Source organism: Protobothrops mucrosquamatus, unplaced genomic scaffold (genome assembly GCF_001527695.2).
Source record: "Protobothrops mucrosquamatus isolate PMUCROS unplaced genomic scaffold, P.Mucros_1.0 scaffold_69, whole genome shotgun sequence".
NCBI classification, from domain to species: Eukaryota; Metazoa; Chordata; class Lepidosauria; order Squamata; family Viperidae; genus Protobothrops; species Protobothrops mucrosquamatus.
The window spans coordinates 269306-288981 of NW_015386145.1; the positions used below are offsets into that span (position 1 = coordinate 269306).

General features: G+C 38.1%; 1 protein-coding gene across 2 annotated transcripts in view; it reads right to left on the minus strand.

Annotated features, from left to right (window-relative positions):
• Nucleotides 1-4268: 4268 nt before the first annotated feature.
• The window catches only part of SPAG1 (sperm associated antigen 1), a 32036-nt gene continuing 16628 nt past the window's right edge, over nt 4269-19676 (minus strand). The window contains exons 13-20 of one of the 2 annotated variants that reach the window (XM_029283629.1): nt 15545-15697; nt 10661-10836; nt 9882-10023; nt 9184-9310; nt 7757-7921; nt 5530-5904; nt 5277-5417; nt 4269-5245 (exon numbers count right to left, since the gene is read on the minus strand). In XM_029283629.1, the coding sequence (XP_029139462.1) occupies nt 5286-5417; nt 5530-5904; nt 7757-7921; nt 9184-9310; nt 9882-10023; nt 10661-10836; nt 15545-15697 (1270 nt within the window). In that variant the 3' untranslated portion in view covers nt 4269-5245; nt 5277-5285. Of the gene's footprint in view, nt 5418-5529; nt 5905-7756; nt 7922-9183; nt 9311-9881; nt 10024-10660; nt 10837-15544; nt 15698-19676 lie in introns of both variants that reach the window. The other variant, XM_015813396.1, reaches the window with a different exon arrangement.

Below are 19676 nucleotides of genomic sequence, written 5' to 3' on the forward strand. Positions count from 1 at the left end.
ACTGTTGCTCCTTTTAGGAGGCAGAAATGGATAAGGGGCAGAAAATAACACACAGTTCAACTAGAAAAGATGCCATTAATGCTTTCCCATTGGCTCCTTTTGGTGACCAAGAATTGTTTGGCTACTAAGGCTTAGCATGTAATTAGACCAGGGCTTTTCAACCTTTTCACCCATTGTACCACTTTTAGGATATGGCAGTATCCAAGTACCACCAATCACCTAGCAAGGTGTCAAAAACTTGATGACAAAAAAAAAAGGAAAAAACTGATGAGGTACAGATAGTCCTCGACTTACAACAGTTCGCTTAGTGACTGTTCGAAGTTACAATGGCACTGAAAAAAGTGCCCCTAAGCCACAGCTGAGCAAGACACCTGCCTACCCAGCGATGCTCTTCCTCCTGTCTGAGGTTTTCATTGTTGTGAGCATTTCTGTTGAGGATTGGCAGTGGGGGTGGGGTGGGGGTGTTTGGTTTTTATTCCCCCCTGTCTGCTGGGTGGTTACAGCAGGTTTTGGTCACTTCACATGACCCTGGGACACTGTGACCATCATAAATATGAATCAGTTGCCAAGCATCTGAATGTAAATCATAAGACCCTGGAGATGCTGCAACATTCCAGCTGATCGGTGCTTCTTCTGGGCTCAGCAGAAGTGCCAGGATCAGCACCGAGCTCCAGCTGGAGCCTGGCGCTGATCCTGGTGCTCCCACTGAGCCCTGACAGTCCCAAAGAAGCGCTGATCCTGGCACTTCCGCTGAGCCCTGACAGCCCTGCAGCTCCAGCCATCTCTCGCTCAGACTTGTGCGGTGCTGCCTCCGGTTCAGCTCATTCCCCTCCCCCGTTACCACTTTTCTAGGATGGTTGCGTACCACCTGCCAGGTTCCAATGTACCATAGGTGGTACCTGTACCACTGGTTGAAAAGCCTTGAATTAGACACATCTTGCTTTGCATAGTGCCTCCTGGTGTTCAAGTAATAACCTGTCCTGATTGTGTAGGTTCATTTCATAGCAATCATTTGTCAGTCAGAAGCAGGCAATACCTAGCCGTCTAGGAATACTCCCTCACTTGAGGTTGTAGTTAATTTAACATCTATGGACTATAGAGCCTCATGTTTGTGCTAAATGACTATTATTATCCAGTAATATATACATTTCAAATATTACTGTTAAGTGAAATCTTGGGGAATCAATATGTAATCTTCCCATGCTCCATACAGCATCCTCTCATTGTTTAGAAATATTTCATATTTCTGTGACAATCTGATATTTATAATTTGAGAAAGCCTTTTAGATACTAAGAAGGAAATCTTATTTTGAATCCATTGCAGATGGAAACTGACCAATTATATTACTTCACTTACCTCTCACCCAATTTCAACAAAGTTCCTTCTTCAGGGTTTTTCTACAACTTCCTTCTTCAATACAATTCATGTATATAATTGTATTAGGAACTTAATAAAGTCAAAATTGAACTTGTTCCGGTGAATCTCTCCTCCAAGAGTTGTTCCATTGTTCTCTTTGCAATAACAAGGCTTCTAATTGTTCCTTTGTCTGATGAATTTTGTTTTAGTCTTCTTTTATCAGATAAGAAAGTTAATACAATAACATAATATGGAAAGTTTGGAAAGCAGCTCTGAATATTAGTAAAGAACTGGCTTCCTTTTGACAAATTTCCACCCATTTGGTATTTATTGGCTATTTATTCCTAGTTTTTGATCTCTAACTTGATATCATAAAATGTACACACCTTTATTTTTATTAAAACAAACTTATACTTTTATGTGACTGCAGGATCCAAGCTAGGAAAGAAGCTGCTGCCATAATTGGAAAAAGTTTCTGTATGTTCTTCGTTCTTACTCTGCCTCTGACGAAATGGAAGGACACGTGACTGTGTGCTAGAATGCATTGAGTCTGAATTTGTAGCTCTTGATTTGGATTTGTTTTAAGCAATTATTTCCATCCCATGCTTTTCAAAGCTATACATTAAAACTGCTGTTCTGAAAATATCTTGGATTGGTAAGGTCATGTTTTAGAACAAGTACAGGTTTGGCTCCTAAACTTATTCTTGCTTCAGTGCTGTATTTGGTCAGCCAATATTTATATTTTACATAATCTAAAGAATCTTGTGGTTTGTGGCTGAGGTGCGCATACTTTGAAAACAAAGGACAGATCTCATGTGAGCACAGCAACATTCTGTGATTCATTAACAGCGCCCCTCTACTTTCCAGCTTCTCCTGCGGCTATTTTGAGGAGTCATATCAACTTTAAGGAATGGACTCTTTAAAGCAGTATTTCTCAACTTCAAGATACATGGCCTCCAACTCTCAGAATTCCTCAGCCAGCATGTTAGGAAGAGTTCTGGGAGTTGGAATCCACACAGCTTAAAGGTGATGGTTGAGAAATGCTGCCTAAAGCAACTGCATTTTTTTAAAATGTAAAATGCTAAAATCTGGATATTCTTAATATGTAAATGAGATGATTTATACTGTAAACTATGTAAGGAAAATATTGTACTCTCTCCTCCTCCACAATTCACAAAAAATAAGCACAGAGTTCTATTCCAACTGATCAAAAATGTTATGATCATGAACCCAAAAGAGTCCAATAAATCAAGGAATGAGTAATGAATTACATTGGATATTACTGCTAGCTGTTTCCGAAACCATTTTTCTCTTGGGTTTTGATACTTCACTGAGCTCTGCCTGAAAGATTTAGGGATGCTGTTAGGATAGAAATATTATTTTTCAAAGCAAATCAGTACTTGTTCAGTACAATCTCTCCATGGAGAGCAGAGATGACAACTGCAGCAAGACCAAAAAAACCAGCGAGTATACTTGTTTTTGGAACCTCTCTGGAGAAGGAGAAGACAGGAGATCACCCACATGTGCTCCAGAAGATTCCTTCTTATAAGAAACCTCAGGACAGAGATTTTCCATAGATTTGACCACCAGATGTTGGGATTAGCCAACTTGCTCATAACCATGATGGGGGCTTTGAAAGAATACTAAGTTCTAACTTTGCTACTAATAAAATTGCCTATTTAACTACCTTAAGACAAGACATCTTTGGAAAGACAAGTTTCGCAAGCCACAATGTTAAATGTATGGAACATCAAAGATTCATTGATTTAGGAGAGACTACTATAGCCAAGGCCAAGTTTGAAGTAATCCTAATAGTCCATATTGTGTTTTTTCTACTAGGTCAGGGAAGGCAAACCTTTTAGAGACGAGTGCCCCAAAACCGCCTCGCCCCTGCCCCGCCCCTGCCTCTCCTGCCTGCAGGGCCACCCATCGCCTCCACGGCCCACCACAGCAGATCACCCAGGCGGGCCAGTAGCGTCATGGCAGCCACACCCTCTGTCCGTACCCCGCAGCAGCATCTGCACACAATGGGGCTTGAGGGTGGAGTCTTGTCCCTGCTGCCCGGCTGCCATGTCCTTGGCTGCACTGCTCCGTGCAGGCTGCGCCCTGGGCGACTCTCCTCCGGGGGGGCTGCTGGTGAGGGGGCCACGGGGAGTGGCAGGGCTGGGGCGATGGCGTGTGTGCCCAGAGAGGTCTCTGAGTGCTGCGTCTGGCACGCGTGCCATAGGTTCGCCACCACTGTACTAGGTTATGATGGCTCCCCTAAAACAGGTGGAAACTATGGCCCCTTTATGACTTGTGGACTTCAACTCCCAGAAGTCCTGAGCCAGTATGGCTGGCTCAGGAATTCTGGAAGTTGAAGTGTACAAGTCATAAAACGGCCATAGTTGCCGACTCCGCCCTAAAAAATAATCTATAGCAAACAGAACTGGTACTATCGTATCAAATTAAAGTGACCAATCTTTTGTGAAGCAAAGCTGTATTTTAATTCATAAGCAGCAAAACCAGTTTCTATGTTAGAGACCAACTGGTCACCTCAGAGGAACTGTAGAACTGCAGTATCTTACAAAAATATTTTGGGGCACTGTGGAAAACAAAGCTGTTAACAAATAATAAAAATATGCCCAATATCTTTCTTTTAAAATATTTATTCATTACAAGTATTTTTATATCAATCAGCTCAAAACCTTATTACAAAAATTCTTCAAGGAAACAATTCAAGTGGATAAACTCTTAACATTTTTTTATAGTTTCTAATCCAAGAAAACATTTAATTCAAAATAGCAGAAGTACCAAATAAGACTTCCTGTAATATAATTTGGGTTGCATACTATTAATAAATTAGTTTCCAGTTTAAAATATAATAGCCGTATTGCTTCAAAACATTTATTACTTTATTATTTATTACATGTTTTGCTTCATCTTTGCTGTTCTGTAGTAAGTCACTAGCTCAGAGAAATCTCCCTTCATATATACTGCTCACAAAAATAAAGGGAACGCAAACCCCTTCAGTTCCATGGTAAAATGTTCCCTTTATTTTTTTGAGCAGTATATATTCAGTGGAAGGAATTCAGAGGAGATTCAAACATCTCCTGCTGCAACCAGCTGCTAAAAGGTTCACACAGCTGTACACATTCAGAACTCTCCAGCATGTTAATTCTGTAAGAGTAAGACAAGAAATGACTCATGGTTTTTTTGAAAGCCATACTCAATATAAGCCAGATGAATTTGTCTGGAACAGCAAATGAAAGCAAAACTGAAGTTGAAATATGCTGTAGTACTGTCCATTTTTTTCCCAGCTGCAAAAACAAAGTGCTATCACCATGCTACACTTTCAAAGTCTTTCAACACATGCCCACTTAAAATAAGATCACAATTCCTTATTTAATGGGGCTTATTCATTTTCATTGCAGTGTCAATCACCATTTTTAACTGTTTTTCTTTAGAAAAATCCCCTATGCTAGAAGAAAATGAAACAAAAACAGCAAATCAAAAACAGCTACATATAACCATCTGAACACTTTTCAAATAAGTATTATCATTTGCTTAATATCCCTTCATAAAAGGAACATTTTAGACTATTTGCTTGGCCTTCTGGGGCTGTGTCTTCAGGGCTCAAGGTTTTCTTCCTCAAGCAAATGCAGAGTATTTTTCATTCTTTTTCTTTCCTATCTAAATGAGTTGTTCAAGCCCCAGTCCTACTTCTAATCTATTTGTTGATATAAGTGCAGGTGCCAAAGAGTAGGGAACATTCTCATAAATAAAATAATTGTAGAATGAAACATTTACAACAAGATGAAGGAGCTGATTATCGAAGTATATGTAAAATATGCAGCATATTAAATAACCCAGGTAAAACTATTTGCCTTCCCTCGGTGTAAGATGGACACACTATGCATATTTGCATGGAGTAATTAAAACAAACTGTTTACAGTTCAAAGCTTTTCTTAAGATTCTCAAGATCATTCAAAGAAAATTGTTGGTCTTGCGCATTAAAAAGAGAAGCCAGTAGCTGCTGAACCTGTTCGATTTCATTCTTACCAAGAAGTGTCTGCGCTACCTGAGGGGGAAAAAAAAAAGTATGTGCACTTAATTAGTACTTGGAATGACATTTAGCTAAATACCTTTGTTATTTGAAAAATAATTTACACTGAAGACATTACTATGCTCACCTTAAATCTTTCAGCTTTACTTAGGTAGAAAAGATGTTGGTATACCAGATTAGGGTTTTGGCTGAACACATCAGACTGCAGAGCTTGAATAAAGATGAGAAAAATATCTCCTTCTAGTTTGTTGCTTAGTAATACTGGCAAATCTTTTGGCTCAATCATTGCTAAGAGCTCTGCACAAGCAGCAATGTCCTTATTGGCATTCACAATGTTCATTATCTGCCCAAATTCATAGGCATTTGATGGCTTAGAAATGATTAGCTTTTCTGAGCTATTCAATGGCATGGTTGATTCAAGCTCCTCTTTAGCACTGCAAGGGTGTATTGCTGTATTCTTCGAAGAACACGTCTCTGTATCATCTTCCTCTGGTTCATTTGCCTTCACAAAGAAATAGCCATGCATTTGGTCAGCCTTGATAAATACATACAACATAAAATATTTCATAATTACAGTAAGCAGGAGGCAAGCCATAAGAACGTTTGCAGCCACCACTGTGGTTTCAATGTGTCTCTGGAGAAAATTTCATTCATAATGATCAGATTTTCATTTATTCCTTCCTAAATTATCTTCCAAAATGTTCCTGCTCATATATACAACCTTCAGCTGATCACACAGAGGCTGACTATTATTTTCTAGTGCCCAATTCTCAGTGGGTTGCTAATTTCATGGAAAAGATCCATATGATATGTCTCAAGTGACTTGGTAGTAGTCACTTATTTATAGTTCACTTTTCTCCAAAAATGTCAATCAAGGAGGCTAACAGTAATAACAATAAAAATACACAAATTAATTGAAAGCACAGCTAAACATTAAAAATAAATACAGCATCCATAAAAAAAACCAAACCAAAAAATCAGTTCAGCAGTTTTGTTGCCGAAGTCCTGCTCAGAGGAATAGACAGAGCATTAATAGAGATCAACGCCTGGGTAAAATCACCAGAGGCCATCTATTATTTCCCTCCAAATTTGTTTCTGTCAGAAATAAAATAACAGTAACAAAAAAAAACCCATTTCTAAATCTTAGGCAGATTGGTAGGTTAGAATATGATATTTGAAAAGGCCTGGTTCCCAACTCATAAAAAGCATCATCAGCTTTGAATCATGCCAGATCAGAAACAAACTAGTGGCTATTTTGATCACAGAGTATAAGCTGCTTATAACTGGCTCTAGTTAGGAGTTGAGCCTGCATTATGTATAAACTGAAGTTTCTCGAGGGGGTGTGTGTCTCACATGCAGTACATTAAAATAGTACAAATGGAATGAAAGCAGGATCTATACATTATGACTGAATCTCACGTGCACTGGAATAAACATGCTAGTTTTAGTGCGGACTCCTGAACACCATAAAAAAATTGGGTGTCCAGACACAGACTCCCTAGCTATGAAAGAGGTTTCAAGAGAAGTACAACTTCCTCTAAAATAGATAGAATCTCTCATGCCCAGCTAGATGCAAATTCTGTCTTATCTGGATTAGGATGCATTTTGTTTGCATTTCTCTAGTCCAGGGGTGTCAAACTGCCGGCCCGCGGTCTAGATGCGCCCACCCCCATTGCCGGCAATGGGAAAAAAGTCGCAATACGTCACGTGACATTGCAAGTTTGACACCCCTGATCTAGTCCATTATTAATCTGCCATTGCAGTAGAATTTAGAACATCCTCACTAATTTCATTAAAAAAACATGGAAGTGGCTGTCACCTTCATATGGGGAATATCACATCCAAAACATATTTACCAGTTTCAATATACATTAAACAATATCAGGGAAACAAAGGCAAGGTATTATCCTGAGAGACATCATAGACCAATGACTAATATCATCCATCAGCGCTTTTCTGCTTACATCTTATCAAGGTGATTAGTCAACTACTAGTGTCTCCAACCAGGAATGCTTTCCAGCTGTATCATCTAAGTGTGTTTAAAACATTCTATCACTGAAAATTTGTTTTGGTGTTATTTCACAACAGAAAAGTTGTATACTCCTCACGGGGATTTTATTTTCCAGTGGAGAATTTTACTAGTTGAACACAGTAAGTCTGGAGCATGAACAAGGTGGGGAAAATGATAAAAGTGCAGTTCAAACTAACTTCTGTATTTCGTGCTATATATTCTTACAAAATATCTCCAAACTGCCAAATGTATTCAGAGAATGTATAAGTTAAAAATAAAGCTAAGAATAAAATCTAGCAATTTAATCTAAAGCTTTTAAGCCTCTGTGGTTTTTCTTAAATACCTCTTGGATTTCAATTTTTTTCCTTTGCTTTGGCTGATCGTTGGCTGTAAATTCACGTTTAAGTTTAAATAGTTGTGTTGTTTCCTCTAGCTCCTTCTGTGCTTCACCAATACCGGAATCAATTAGAAGAACTTTATTCAGATCTTCAATACTAGCTTCATAGTTCTGAAAGTTAGAAAAATCAATCATTGGCTTAAATAAGAAATTGTTGGAAAAATTACCATATTTACTTATGGTCAGAAAACTAACCTGGATTCTTACTTTCATGTTTTCTATTTTTTTCCAACATTTTCTAAATGTTACTATATTTATAGCTATTTGCTGGACTAATCTTTAATCCAACAGGGACATTCTTATGTTCTTAAAGAATCCATTATTGTGATGAGTGATCTGCTATACAAGGTTTTGGTTATCAAAGTAAGGAGGAAGATACATATCTCTGTTCTTACCAAAGCCTCATGTAATTTACAAAAATATATGCCAGGTCCCCTGGCAAATATATTAAAGGTTCATTTTATTTAAGATAGGGTCCCAATAATCATTCCAAAAGCAATATAGTCCTCAACATGTCTATTCACTTAATGGTTTGAATTAACAGAAGTCTGCAAAAAAAAAGTCACTTATGACCTGAGCTCAAACTTACGACTGTTGCCCTGATCCCATGGTGACAATTGCAATTTGGGCACTTGGCAACTAGCATGCACTTATCACTGATTGTAGCATCCTACTGCCATGTGATGGTGTTGGTTTTTTTGCTAGTTTTGCCAGGGAAAAGTGCCATTAGCTAAGCTGGATTTGCACTTACAACCACATGACTTGGTACTTAAAACCGTAACAACTTATAACTTACATTCCATTCCCAGTTGTGGTCATATGTTGAGAACTACCTGTGGAGCAACACTTAAAAATGTGAAAGTAGAAGCAATTATTTCTACAAATAACACTCTGTCACTATGCTCTCTTTCCTTGGCTTTTACTTCCTGAGAATTATTATATAGCATGCCTCCGATCCGATTACACACCTCTGATTACACTCCTATGGACTTCAGCTGCTCCATTTGCAGGAATTCTTCATATTTAATCAGCCAAATGTATCTACTGCTTTTTGGTTCCTACTGAACTGTAGCAATTGAACCTGTAATGGCTATGCCTCTTAAATCTTTCCTGCCAATGAAAGGGCAAGTCCTGGAGATATTTGATGTTAGCAGCTTCCCAATACTGCCTAAAAATGTCTCCCACCTGGTTTATATTAAAATAGGTCTTACTGTTTGGGGCATCCAAATTCAGCATTTTTCTTTTTGACATTCTTAAGTCTTCAAGCTAAGTTTACTTATTATATAATCACCTATGTTTCATGCATCATTTTTATTTTCATATCCATTACACACATTTGATGGGTTAATAGATATATTACTCTTTGTTCTTACCTCTAATCCTTTGTATGCTAGAGCTCTTCTATATAAAGCCTTTATATTAGAGCCATCTATCTGGAGAACATAATCACAATCCTTTTTGGCTTCTTCATACTTAAGTAGTTTCAAGAAACAAAGAGCCCTAATATAGTACAATCAGAAACAAGAGTGTAAGATCATGCTGCAACATTCAAAACAGCTTGGTCCTTATACTCCTATTATTTTTTATACATAAAAATAAATATGTGTATATTTCAAGAGCAAGAATTTGTCACATTTCCAATTAGAATACATTTTGTGGTCATTTGCCCAGCTCTGTAGAGTATTTCCAGCTGAACAAGTTATGGACCTAAGTACCATATTCCTATCGATATATGGTGCTATAAGTAATATGAATATACAATTTGCAACAGTGCAATATAATAGATAGTATATTTCATGGAGAATGAAGTCCATTCAATGACTTTGGGCCAATTATTATCTCTTACTTCGCTGACCGTATAAGGGATATTAAAATGATAAAGTAAACCCATGTATATTATTTGAAGCTCCTGTAGGAAATATAAAATACGGTATCTACAAAATGGGAATTATATTTCATTAACAAAAATGAAACAGCCATAAACAGCTTTTCTCCACTAAAACTAATGATAACTGCCGAACAATCTAAACAAAGCTGGCTAGGATTTGGATGCAGTTAGAGATCTTGTTACCTGTTAGTGTAGATAGTCTTTTCCTGCGAATTTAATTTTATACACTCATCATATTTCATTAGTGCTTCTTCATATTTACCCTTTTTCACAAATTCATTTCCTTGATTCTTAAATAGCTTGAATTTCTCTTCTGCATTATCACCTATTTGTCGATAAAGATAAATAGATGCCCATTCATTAATATCTATACCTATTTATACCTAATCAGAAAGCAAATACTTACAGAACATTCCTTTGATTACTTAAATAAGGGAGTTTCACATTCTCTTATTAGTGTGGCTAACCTCATGATCTCACAAGACCTCTTTGCCACCAAAAAGTCAAACTAAGCACCACACTTTCAAGATATATTAAACAGATACATATAGCCACTCACCCCAATGCTGCGTGAGGAATATGGAACAATATATGAGCTGGAAAATTGTGTGTGATCAATAGGAGTGCAGTAGTAAACATTTATTTCCAACGAAGGAGGTATGAAGGCGATCCCGAAAAACTCTGCATTTAAATGCTGCATTCAGCAGAATGTTTTAATTTCTACTTCTTCTAACTACTACAGCATTTTGGATTTGGTCAGCTCCAGAACTTGGTCTGATTTTCTGAGATGCTTTTTTGTAGCATGAGAAATTGCAGGGAAAAGAAGGCTTAGGAATCCCTTAGCATAAACAATGAAACACTACATAAAAATCTCTGTGGATATGGAACCAAAATCTCAAATATGACTTTTTTCCTTAATAGTTCACTAATGATTCTGATATACTAAAATAATATGCACATACTTGGAATCTGTGACAGTTGATTTCTGCAAATATTTGCAGTTTTCTTTTGTTTTAACTCTGAAGTAAAGCTTTCTCCATCCCACCAGTGTAACTGGTCAGAAACTGGGACAACAGGTATTGGTGGTAACTTCTCCCTCCAATTTGGACCATCCAGATCTATTAAGGTTCTCGTTATCCTAAAGTAAAACAAGTTTTATTATATATAATACTAATTTTATTTAAAAAGCTCACAGCACTCAATGTTACCTCAGATCTATACATGTACAAATTTAAAGTCTTCCCAACCTTTATTTTGTTCAGATCAGTATTGGACACTTAGATTACGCTATCCTTAAGATGCTTAGTCTCATTTCTCACTAGGTGTAAAAAATGTTAATAGTAACATTTAAGAAACTCTAAGAACATCATAGGACATCAGTTCAAAAAACTTTAAACATATTGAGATATCTAGGTCACTTCAATTTAATTTAGGCTTGTTTAACAAAGTCCAGAAACAAATACTTAGCAAGCTGAAAAAAAGAATTACCAGCAGGAGGAAGAGGAAGAGAAGGAAGCAGCTGAAATAAGGAGATGGATTGCCAGGAAGAAAAGAGTAATAAGCAGTGAAGGGAAAAGTATAAATAAGACCTAGAAAGGGGGAAAAAGTCATTGGGTTAAGCACAACAGACAGAAACAATTTTAAATAACAAGCCAGAAACCAGAAATACACCCATTCTTCATTTAGCAATTACTATTTGCAAATATGACAGCAATAAAAAAAATCATTTTCTGACCAATGCAGATATTTACAACAAATGTTGTATGCCTGATAACAACACACACCAGAGTGAAAATAATGCTGGTATAGCCGTAGGAAAATATCTGAACCAATGATTTGTCACATGTTCACTTAGCCACCATTTTGTTTAATGACCTGGTTGTTGGAATGTAACTCAGTCAATAAATGAGGAGTTAGGCTACTCTGGACAATTCTGAAAGCATGTATATTGAAATATAAAAATAAAAAAACTTGGAAATCGTAATTCACGTTCTTTAGATTTTTCAGTTTGTATCACAATGCTATGAGATCTTAGAGCAAATGCTAAAGAAAGCATTTTCTTTGTTTAAAGGTCAGTCCGAAATATATTTTCAAAAGGCGATGGATAATGTTGTACCTCACTCAAGTGATTCCTGTAGGTAGTCAGTCATCAATCATTTCATTATATTTAAGTCAAGTGGCGATTTTAGTTGTGCATCTCAAGGCACAAGAGGTAGTACCCACTTAACAACCACATCTAAGCCCAGAATTTAAAATTGTTCCAATATAAATTAGTTATGCTGTTTGGAAATACTGACTAAGCATATTTCTTTATTTACATAATACTTAATAGTAAGGTGTGGCTATTTTAAATAAAAAAGACAGAAAAATATATATATATTGATCATGGAAACAGTGGAAGCCACATTTTCTAGTCAAGACAGTTAAATCTCAAACATTCAACATGTGGAAATAAGAAGAAAGTGATGCTCTAGATTTGCTTATAACAGCTTCTTTTAATTTTTTGGGATGTGATATAATATTAATACAATTTCATTGACTGGTGTACAGCAAAAAAAAAACACCCTAATCTACCACTATGGCAAATGCAAATCCTTTAAAAAATAACTACTCCTATTGAAATAACAACTATGCAATATCAATGTATTTATTATTTATATTCTACTAAATCAACAAATAGAAAATTTAAATATCAGTTAAATCCAGATATTAAAAATACTACTTAATAAAACAAATATAACTTGCTAAGCCATTCTTTTGCTTTGCTTGTCCTACCAAACATCCATGTAAAAGTTGTTTACACACATCCCTTTCTTTTTTTTTCTCCATATCATTTTGCATCAGTTATGAGTTATTCACATTGTCTTTGGGAGGGAAGGTAGGGAATAGAGATCAGATGCCATGGGATAGCAAATAGAATATTTTTTTTCCTTAGTCTAAAAAGCAGATTGTAGTTTGTCTGTAACAACAGAAAGCAAAACAAAAATCCAAGTGCTATCTGGCAATTTATTGTGGCCCAAAGATTCAAAGGCTGGGAACCCACCTGAGAAAAGCTTTCCACTCTACTCAGCAATAGCATCAGAATCACATGGGATACTTGATATTTTTCAAGCATCCTATTACTAAAAAATTCAAATTTAAAAGTACTTTCACCCACAATCCATTTACATTACCGAGACAGCAAAAATAATAACCTAAATCATGAATGCAGAAAAAATTCAGAATTCTGACTATTGCGGTTTTTTCACCAATTGATGTTTCAAAATCCCCAGCAAAGCATGTTACAATCCAGCTTTGGTCACCACGATGTAAAAAAGATGTTGAGGCTCTAGAAAGAGTACAGAGAAGAGCAACAAAGATGATTAGGGGACTGAAGGCTAAAACATATGAGGAACGGTTGCTGGAATTGGGTATGTCTAGTTTAACGAAGAGAAGGACAAGGGGGGACATGATAGCAGTGTTCCAATATCTCAGGGGCTGCCACAAAGAAGAGGGAGTCAAGCTATTTTCCAAAGCGCCTGAAGGCAGGACAAGAAGCAACGAGTGGAAGCTAACCAAAGAGAGAAGCAATCTAGAACTAAGGAGAAACTTCCTGACAGTTAGAACAATTAACCAGTGGAACAACCTGCCTCCAGAAGCGGTGAATGCACCAACACTGGAAGTTTTTAAGAAGAAACTGGACAACCATTTGTCCGAAATGGTATAGGGTTTCCTGCCTGAGCAGGAGGTTGGACTAGATGACCTCCAAAATCCCTTTCAACTTTATTATTATTATTATTATTATTATTATTATTATTATTATTATTATTATTATTATTATTATTATTATTATTATTCAACTTGGATATGATTAGCATTTGTGTAACACTGGATACATTCACATACTCCAGAAAGGGTATGCCTGGCACCCCAGCCTGATCTGTCGAACTTTTTAGCTGCAAGTATCTTGAGATATTTAAGAGCACCGCTGAGGAGCGCTCCCGGGCTAAATAACAGGTTTGCTGAGAAAAGTGCCACCTCACACAAAGCAGGCATTTCATTGCAGATTAGTTTTTCTACAACTAGTATTTTGTCATCTTGTCTGGATTACATTGCTACCAAATGGCAACAATTCAGGACTTCTACAGTCTCTGTAGATGCCTAATATTAATATGGAGAATGGGTCTCACTGGGATTTTGTGACACCCAGATCCAATTTGCTGGATGATTACTTCAGGCTGTTCTATAGCAATACTAGGTAGAATGGAGAACCATTTCATTAGCCAATAATTGTGAAACTGAAAAGCAGACTATTAGTAATCTCTTCAGAATTTCAAGCATTACTACACAATTGTTTTTCCATCATATCTCAGCTAGACAGTTCAGAACAATGTGATCATCAATAGTATCAAATGTCATCTAGAGACTCCATAGAATCACTAGAGACATAATCCCCTCTAGTTTTTAATGCAAGTCATCCACCAGGGAAAATTAGGCTATCTTTGACTCAAAATCAGATTGGAAATTAAGAGACTGAGATTATTACTTTATTTGATACTTGTCCTTAATAATACAGATTATCTATATCATCCAGGAATACCTGACTAGTACATTCTTATGTCAAACCTATACCATTTGTGGTAAACTGAACTTAATCCAAAAATGGTCCAAATTGGTAGTATCTAAGGATGGCCTTTAAGCAAAGTTTCACCATAGTATTATGCATTTCTACTTACTTTTTGATATATCTAACAAGCTTTTACACTTCTAGCTCTTTGAATTAGGAAGGATGGAAAAGACTGCTTTATATTTCTACATACTTTCTTAAACTGACATGAACTAAAAAAATCTCATGATATACACCTTAAGAGAAGTATTCAGAAATTTCTGTAATTACAGCATAATCCATGAAAGGTTTTGTAAAACCTACCAGGTGTTCATTTGCTTTTCCCAGAGCAGAATGCTAGGATTCTCATCAGTTATAACAGCTCCATGGGCCAATACTACACTGAGAAGACTGTGGTAGAATGTGTTGCCATCCCAATCACTATAGACCAGGCATGTCAAACTGCTGACCCACGGGCCGGATGCGTGACGTCCAAACCGCGTCCACCCCATTGCTGGCAATGGGGAAAAAGTCCCAATACGTCGCGCGATGTCACGTGATGTTGCGAGTTTGACATGCCTGCTATAGACTATTACCATAAAAATAGCTTCTCTCTCATATTATAGAATCTATTTCATGAAACTATATACACTTAGAGTCAACATTACTGGCAGACATGGCATTCAATAAATGACATCAGAGGCTAATGCAACTCTGATTGTCTATTCCTGAATACTAGATTACTACTGATGCCAAAGAGGACATTGTAGTACACAAAATGGGACGTGTTAAATAACAAAAGCAATGTTCTGCCATTGGCTTGATGATACTCAAGGTTATACATATGACGAGTATACAATCTTTACTGATTCAACTGGCTACAACATTTCTCTTTTTATTACCAGATGTTTAGAAACTGCAAGTAATGCTCCTTGGCTAACCTTCTGCAAATTAAGATGCATTAATATGTCAGTATATAGATGGGTAGGCATTCCCAGTTTTGTGTAAAATCAATTGCTAAGTACTTGAATAACAACATCTAATAGTATCATTGCCCAAAGTCACAGTATTTGAGTTAGGCAGCCTTATAAATCTCAAGAATGAATAAATAAATTTAAAAGAAAAATATGACAGGACATCTACATAAAAAAAAGAAATCGTATCATTATAATGACAGTAATTATTGTATAAATGTGTGTATATAACATAGTCTATCAAAGTGCTCCATACTGGTGTTCTTTTAAACATTATAAATATTTACCTGTTAACACTGTCATTTGCAACCTGGATTCCACTATCTATTTGCAATAAAGTTTTATAATCCACATATGCCTGTTGGTATCGTTCCATTGATTCATAGGCCATTGCTCGACGTAGAAGAGGCTTAATAGAATATGGATGAAGTTCCAGCGCACTAAAGAACAAATGTTAAAATTATTACATGCAGGGATAAAAAAGAAAACATATAGGAAAGATGCAGAGTTTAACCTTTTCTAAACATTAATTTCATCTTAATCACAAGATTCTAATGAAATAAATTTTAGGAGGGAGGGAGGGTGGATAAGCATATTAATTTACCAGTTGATAAATGGTGTTATTACCATTTCACAGGATACTCTTACTGAAATTTGTTGAGCTCTATTCACAAGATAAAACTGTTCTATGCAGAACTGCCCAGTCTTGTTTTAATCAGTAAAGTTCTGCAGCAATGATTTCTTCTTAAAATTACCAGTCAAGTCCATTAAAAAAGTTTGAAGAATGGGGTGTCTATATAGAATTTTAAACTGAAGAAACACCTTCGACAGTTAATAAAAATCTTACATAAAATAAAGCTTAGGAATTTGAAGCAGATGAATTAGCTCAAAACTCTGTAGGATAAAGGTTCTTTTAAAGCATTTTGGCAAGTCATCTATATTTTCTAAAGATAAATTTTTTATGGTTACCATATGACATTAAATTATATTAAGCAAAGTTCTAAACTGTGTTGGACAGCATACTGTATAAAAATGCTGAAACCTTTTGGTTGGAAATTCTCCTTTCTGGCCCCATTCTGGATAAAAGTTAGAAAGACTGCACAATAGATTTTCAGCTATTAATGCTAATCTAGCTTTATTGTCGTTATTTCCTAGGATTTATTAAACGATATAACACTGGAAATTAATTCTTTGTTACTGGCTACCAGAGTTTCTTATGATACATTGGAAAATTAAAGTAGGAAATTGCATGGCTAAAAAATTCGCACTGCAACAAAAAGCTTTTAAGAATCCTTTAATTAAAGATTTTGGATTCACACCTGTTTTTTCCTGTTTCAGTTACATCAGTAAAGTTGTTCTTAATAGATTACTCCACCTTTTACAGTAACATGCCAAATATTTAAAAATACAAATATAGCAAGATTACAAATTTACTTGTTCCCAAATTATATTTTTCTTTTTTTGTTTACTTTCCATCTTTTATGTTTTTATTTTTTTGTTTCTTTATTTTCTATGTTTTCTTAATTACTCTATGATTAAATTAAATGTCCAACTATATCCATAAAGGCATTAGTATTTATTTTGAAATACAGCATATTAACAAGATAGCATTTCTGTGACTGCATTTGCACAGTACAAACAAGAATTCACATATCCTAGTTCCATTACATTGCTCTACTTACGAATGATATAGGAAAGCACTAAAAGTTTTCATCTTAGAAGGCCTATTGCCCTTCATAATATATGGTAGATTGTGTGTAGATAGTTCTGCATCCGGCGTGAGTGCAGCGTTCCCCTCTCCGGCCCTACCATATAGTGGAGAGTGCGACCAGGAACCAGCCGACACTCAGCTTGTGCCATCGTGCGCTCCCAACTCTCTGCCTTTCATCCCACAGGCCGGGTGGTGGCTTGGCTGGGCCCCCTCTTTCGGTCCTCCTCCAGGGCGGCCTTGCGGATCTAAAACTGATCACGTTCTAGATGGCCGACACAAAGTTTAGATCAGTGCCGCCCCTGCCACCAGAGCTTCCATGGCCCGCTCACCTGCCCGGCCTCGCAGCCTTCAAGCACTTCTCTTTCCCCGCCCCCGTGTGGGAAAGCCATGGCCATCGGCAGCGAAGAGAAGCAAGATGACAAGACTAGATGCCAGACAGTTTAAGGTGAGGCCGTTTGGGGGGGGTCGGGTTAGTTGCATTGCGATTCCCAGAAAAGTGAGAGGCCCAAAAGGAATATATGTAATTATCTGCAAAGGACTTCTGGGGAGATGGCTTGGAGCCGCGTGCTGCGTTGGGGAGGTGGTGTGCAGGCAGGCGAGAGAGCAAACTCGCAGATTGGCTTAATGGTATATTTTTGCCGCCTCCCCTCCCTAAAATCCAGCTGATAAAAGAACTCTTTGGATTGAATGGGAAGTTAAGAGGAATTGGTGTGAGTTGAAATTAAAAGGCCGAGTCAGCCACCCACCCCCCCTCCCGAATTATTTTGTCAGAGACATGAAAAGTGTTTCTCGCTTCTACTTCCTCTCATGTGCTCTTTTATTATTTAATCCAGCCTTACCCAAACTAATGTTTTTTGGGTGTCATGGGCCACAGTTCCCATCATCCTGTGGTTATGCTGGCTAGAAATGGAATGCCTTATTTTCTCTGTAGTATGCGCCTAGGAAGAAATAGGTCTGTGGGATTTAGATGTATTTAAACATTTGTTTCTTCTGCCTAATTTATTAAATCAACGTCTAATTCGAAATTAAATGTTCTGGAGAAATCCAGGGTGGTTTATAAGAAAACTCTAAAAGACAGCTATTGCAAAGAATCACCAGCACTGCTTAAAACAATATTAAAAGTGTGTATTTTAAGAAAGAAAAATATTAGTAGTAATTTACTTAGTGCTGTTTGACCATAAAATATGTTGTTGTTCTACATATGCCTGGCTGAACAGTGTGTTTGGAGTTGTCTCTAACTGTTCATATTTTCCTTGGGAGAAATTTCTATAATTGGGGTGCTGTCTCTGAGAAGGCTCTGCTCGTGGTCCCCACACCAGAGGGACCATCTGGTCTTAATGGATGGTAAACAAAGATGATTAGGGGGCTGGAGGCTAAAACATATGACAAATGTTTGTGGGAATTGGGTATGTCTAGCTTAGTGGTGACATGATAGCAGTGTTCCAATATTTGACAGGCTGCCACAGAGAAGAAGGGGTCAACCTATTTTCCAAAGCATCAGAAGGCAATAATAGATGGAAACTAATCAAGAAGAAAACCAGCCTAGAACTAAGGACTTGCGAAAACAACTAACCAGAGAAAAGACTTGTCTTCAGAAGTTGTGGGTGCTCCATCACTGGAGGCTTTTAAGAAAAGATTGCATTCCATTGTCTGGAATGGTATAGGTCCCCTGCTTGAGCAGGGGGTTGGACTAGAAGGCCTCTAAGGTCTCTTCCAATTCTGTTATTCTTTGAGAGAAGCGCTGCCAACCTCTCCCCCTCCCCTCATCCCTTCCTGGGCACAGAGAGAGGGAGGGAGGGAAGGAAGGAGGGAAGGGAAACAGGAAGAAAGAAAGGGATGGAAGGAGATGGGAATGAAAAGAAAGGAGGCATGGAAGGAAGAAGGAGAGGGAGGGAGATTGGAAGGAGAGGGAGGGAGGGTCTGAGGGAAGTCCTGCCTTAGCACTTGGCCACCAGAAGCCCTGTTGCCCTTTTGCCATCCCCTGGTGGTCTCCCATCCTATTGCTGAGGATGCTTTGGTTACAAAGCCAGGTCTCCTTGCATGGAGAGGGAGTGGGCCTCCCTCAGACCCACGCACGTTGCCCTCCTGCACCCACCATGAGCAAGCTGGCCAAGGAGAGCAAGCATAGCAGCAGCAGCCTCAAGGAGGAGGTAAGGGCCGCTGGGCACCCCCTTGAGGAAGTGGGGCTGGGCTAGGCTGGACATTGGGGTCCCGGTGCCGTGGGAGCTCGAGGGCCGGGCTGGGCACTTGACCTCCACTGCCCAGGGCTCCAGGCAGTCTGTGCCACTGTCCAGGAGCCCCCCTGCATGGCCTGAGAGGGATGGTGAGGCTCCTCCAGTGGACCATGCCCTGACACTCGCCCTGGTCCCACCCCCCTCTGCTGGAGACCCTCAAATCCACCCCAGTCCTACCCAGGCCCCCACAGGCACCCCTGATGCAAGTGACATCAAGCTGGCCATGCCCTCCCAGCCACGCCCACCCAGTAGGCCGCACCCACCTCCGCCACACCACCCCGCCCGAGGGCAACCACAATGCTGATGCACCCCTCAATGAAATTGAATTTGACATCCTGATGTATGTCTAACATGAGATCTGATTCACTAGACAACAATTAAGAACACAAAAACAGAAGTCTTTTTAAAAATAGGAACAACACTGCAGGATGTTCGAGAGTAGAGGAGATGCTAGTGGCACTATCTTTCAGCAAC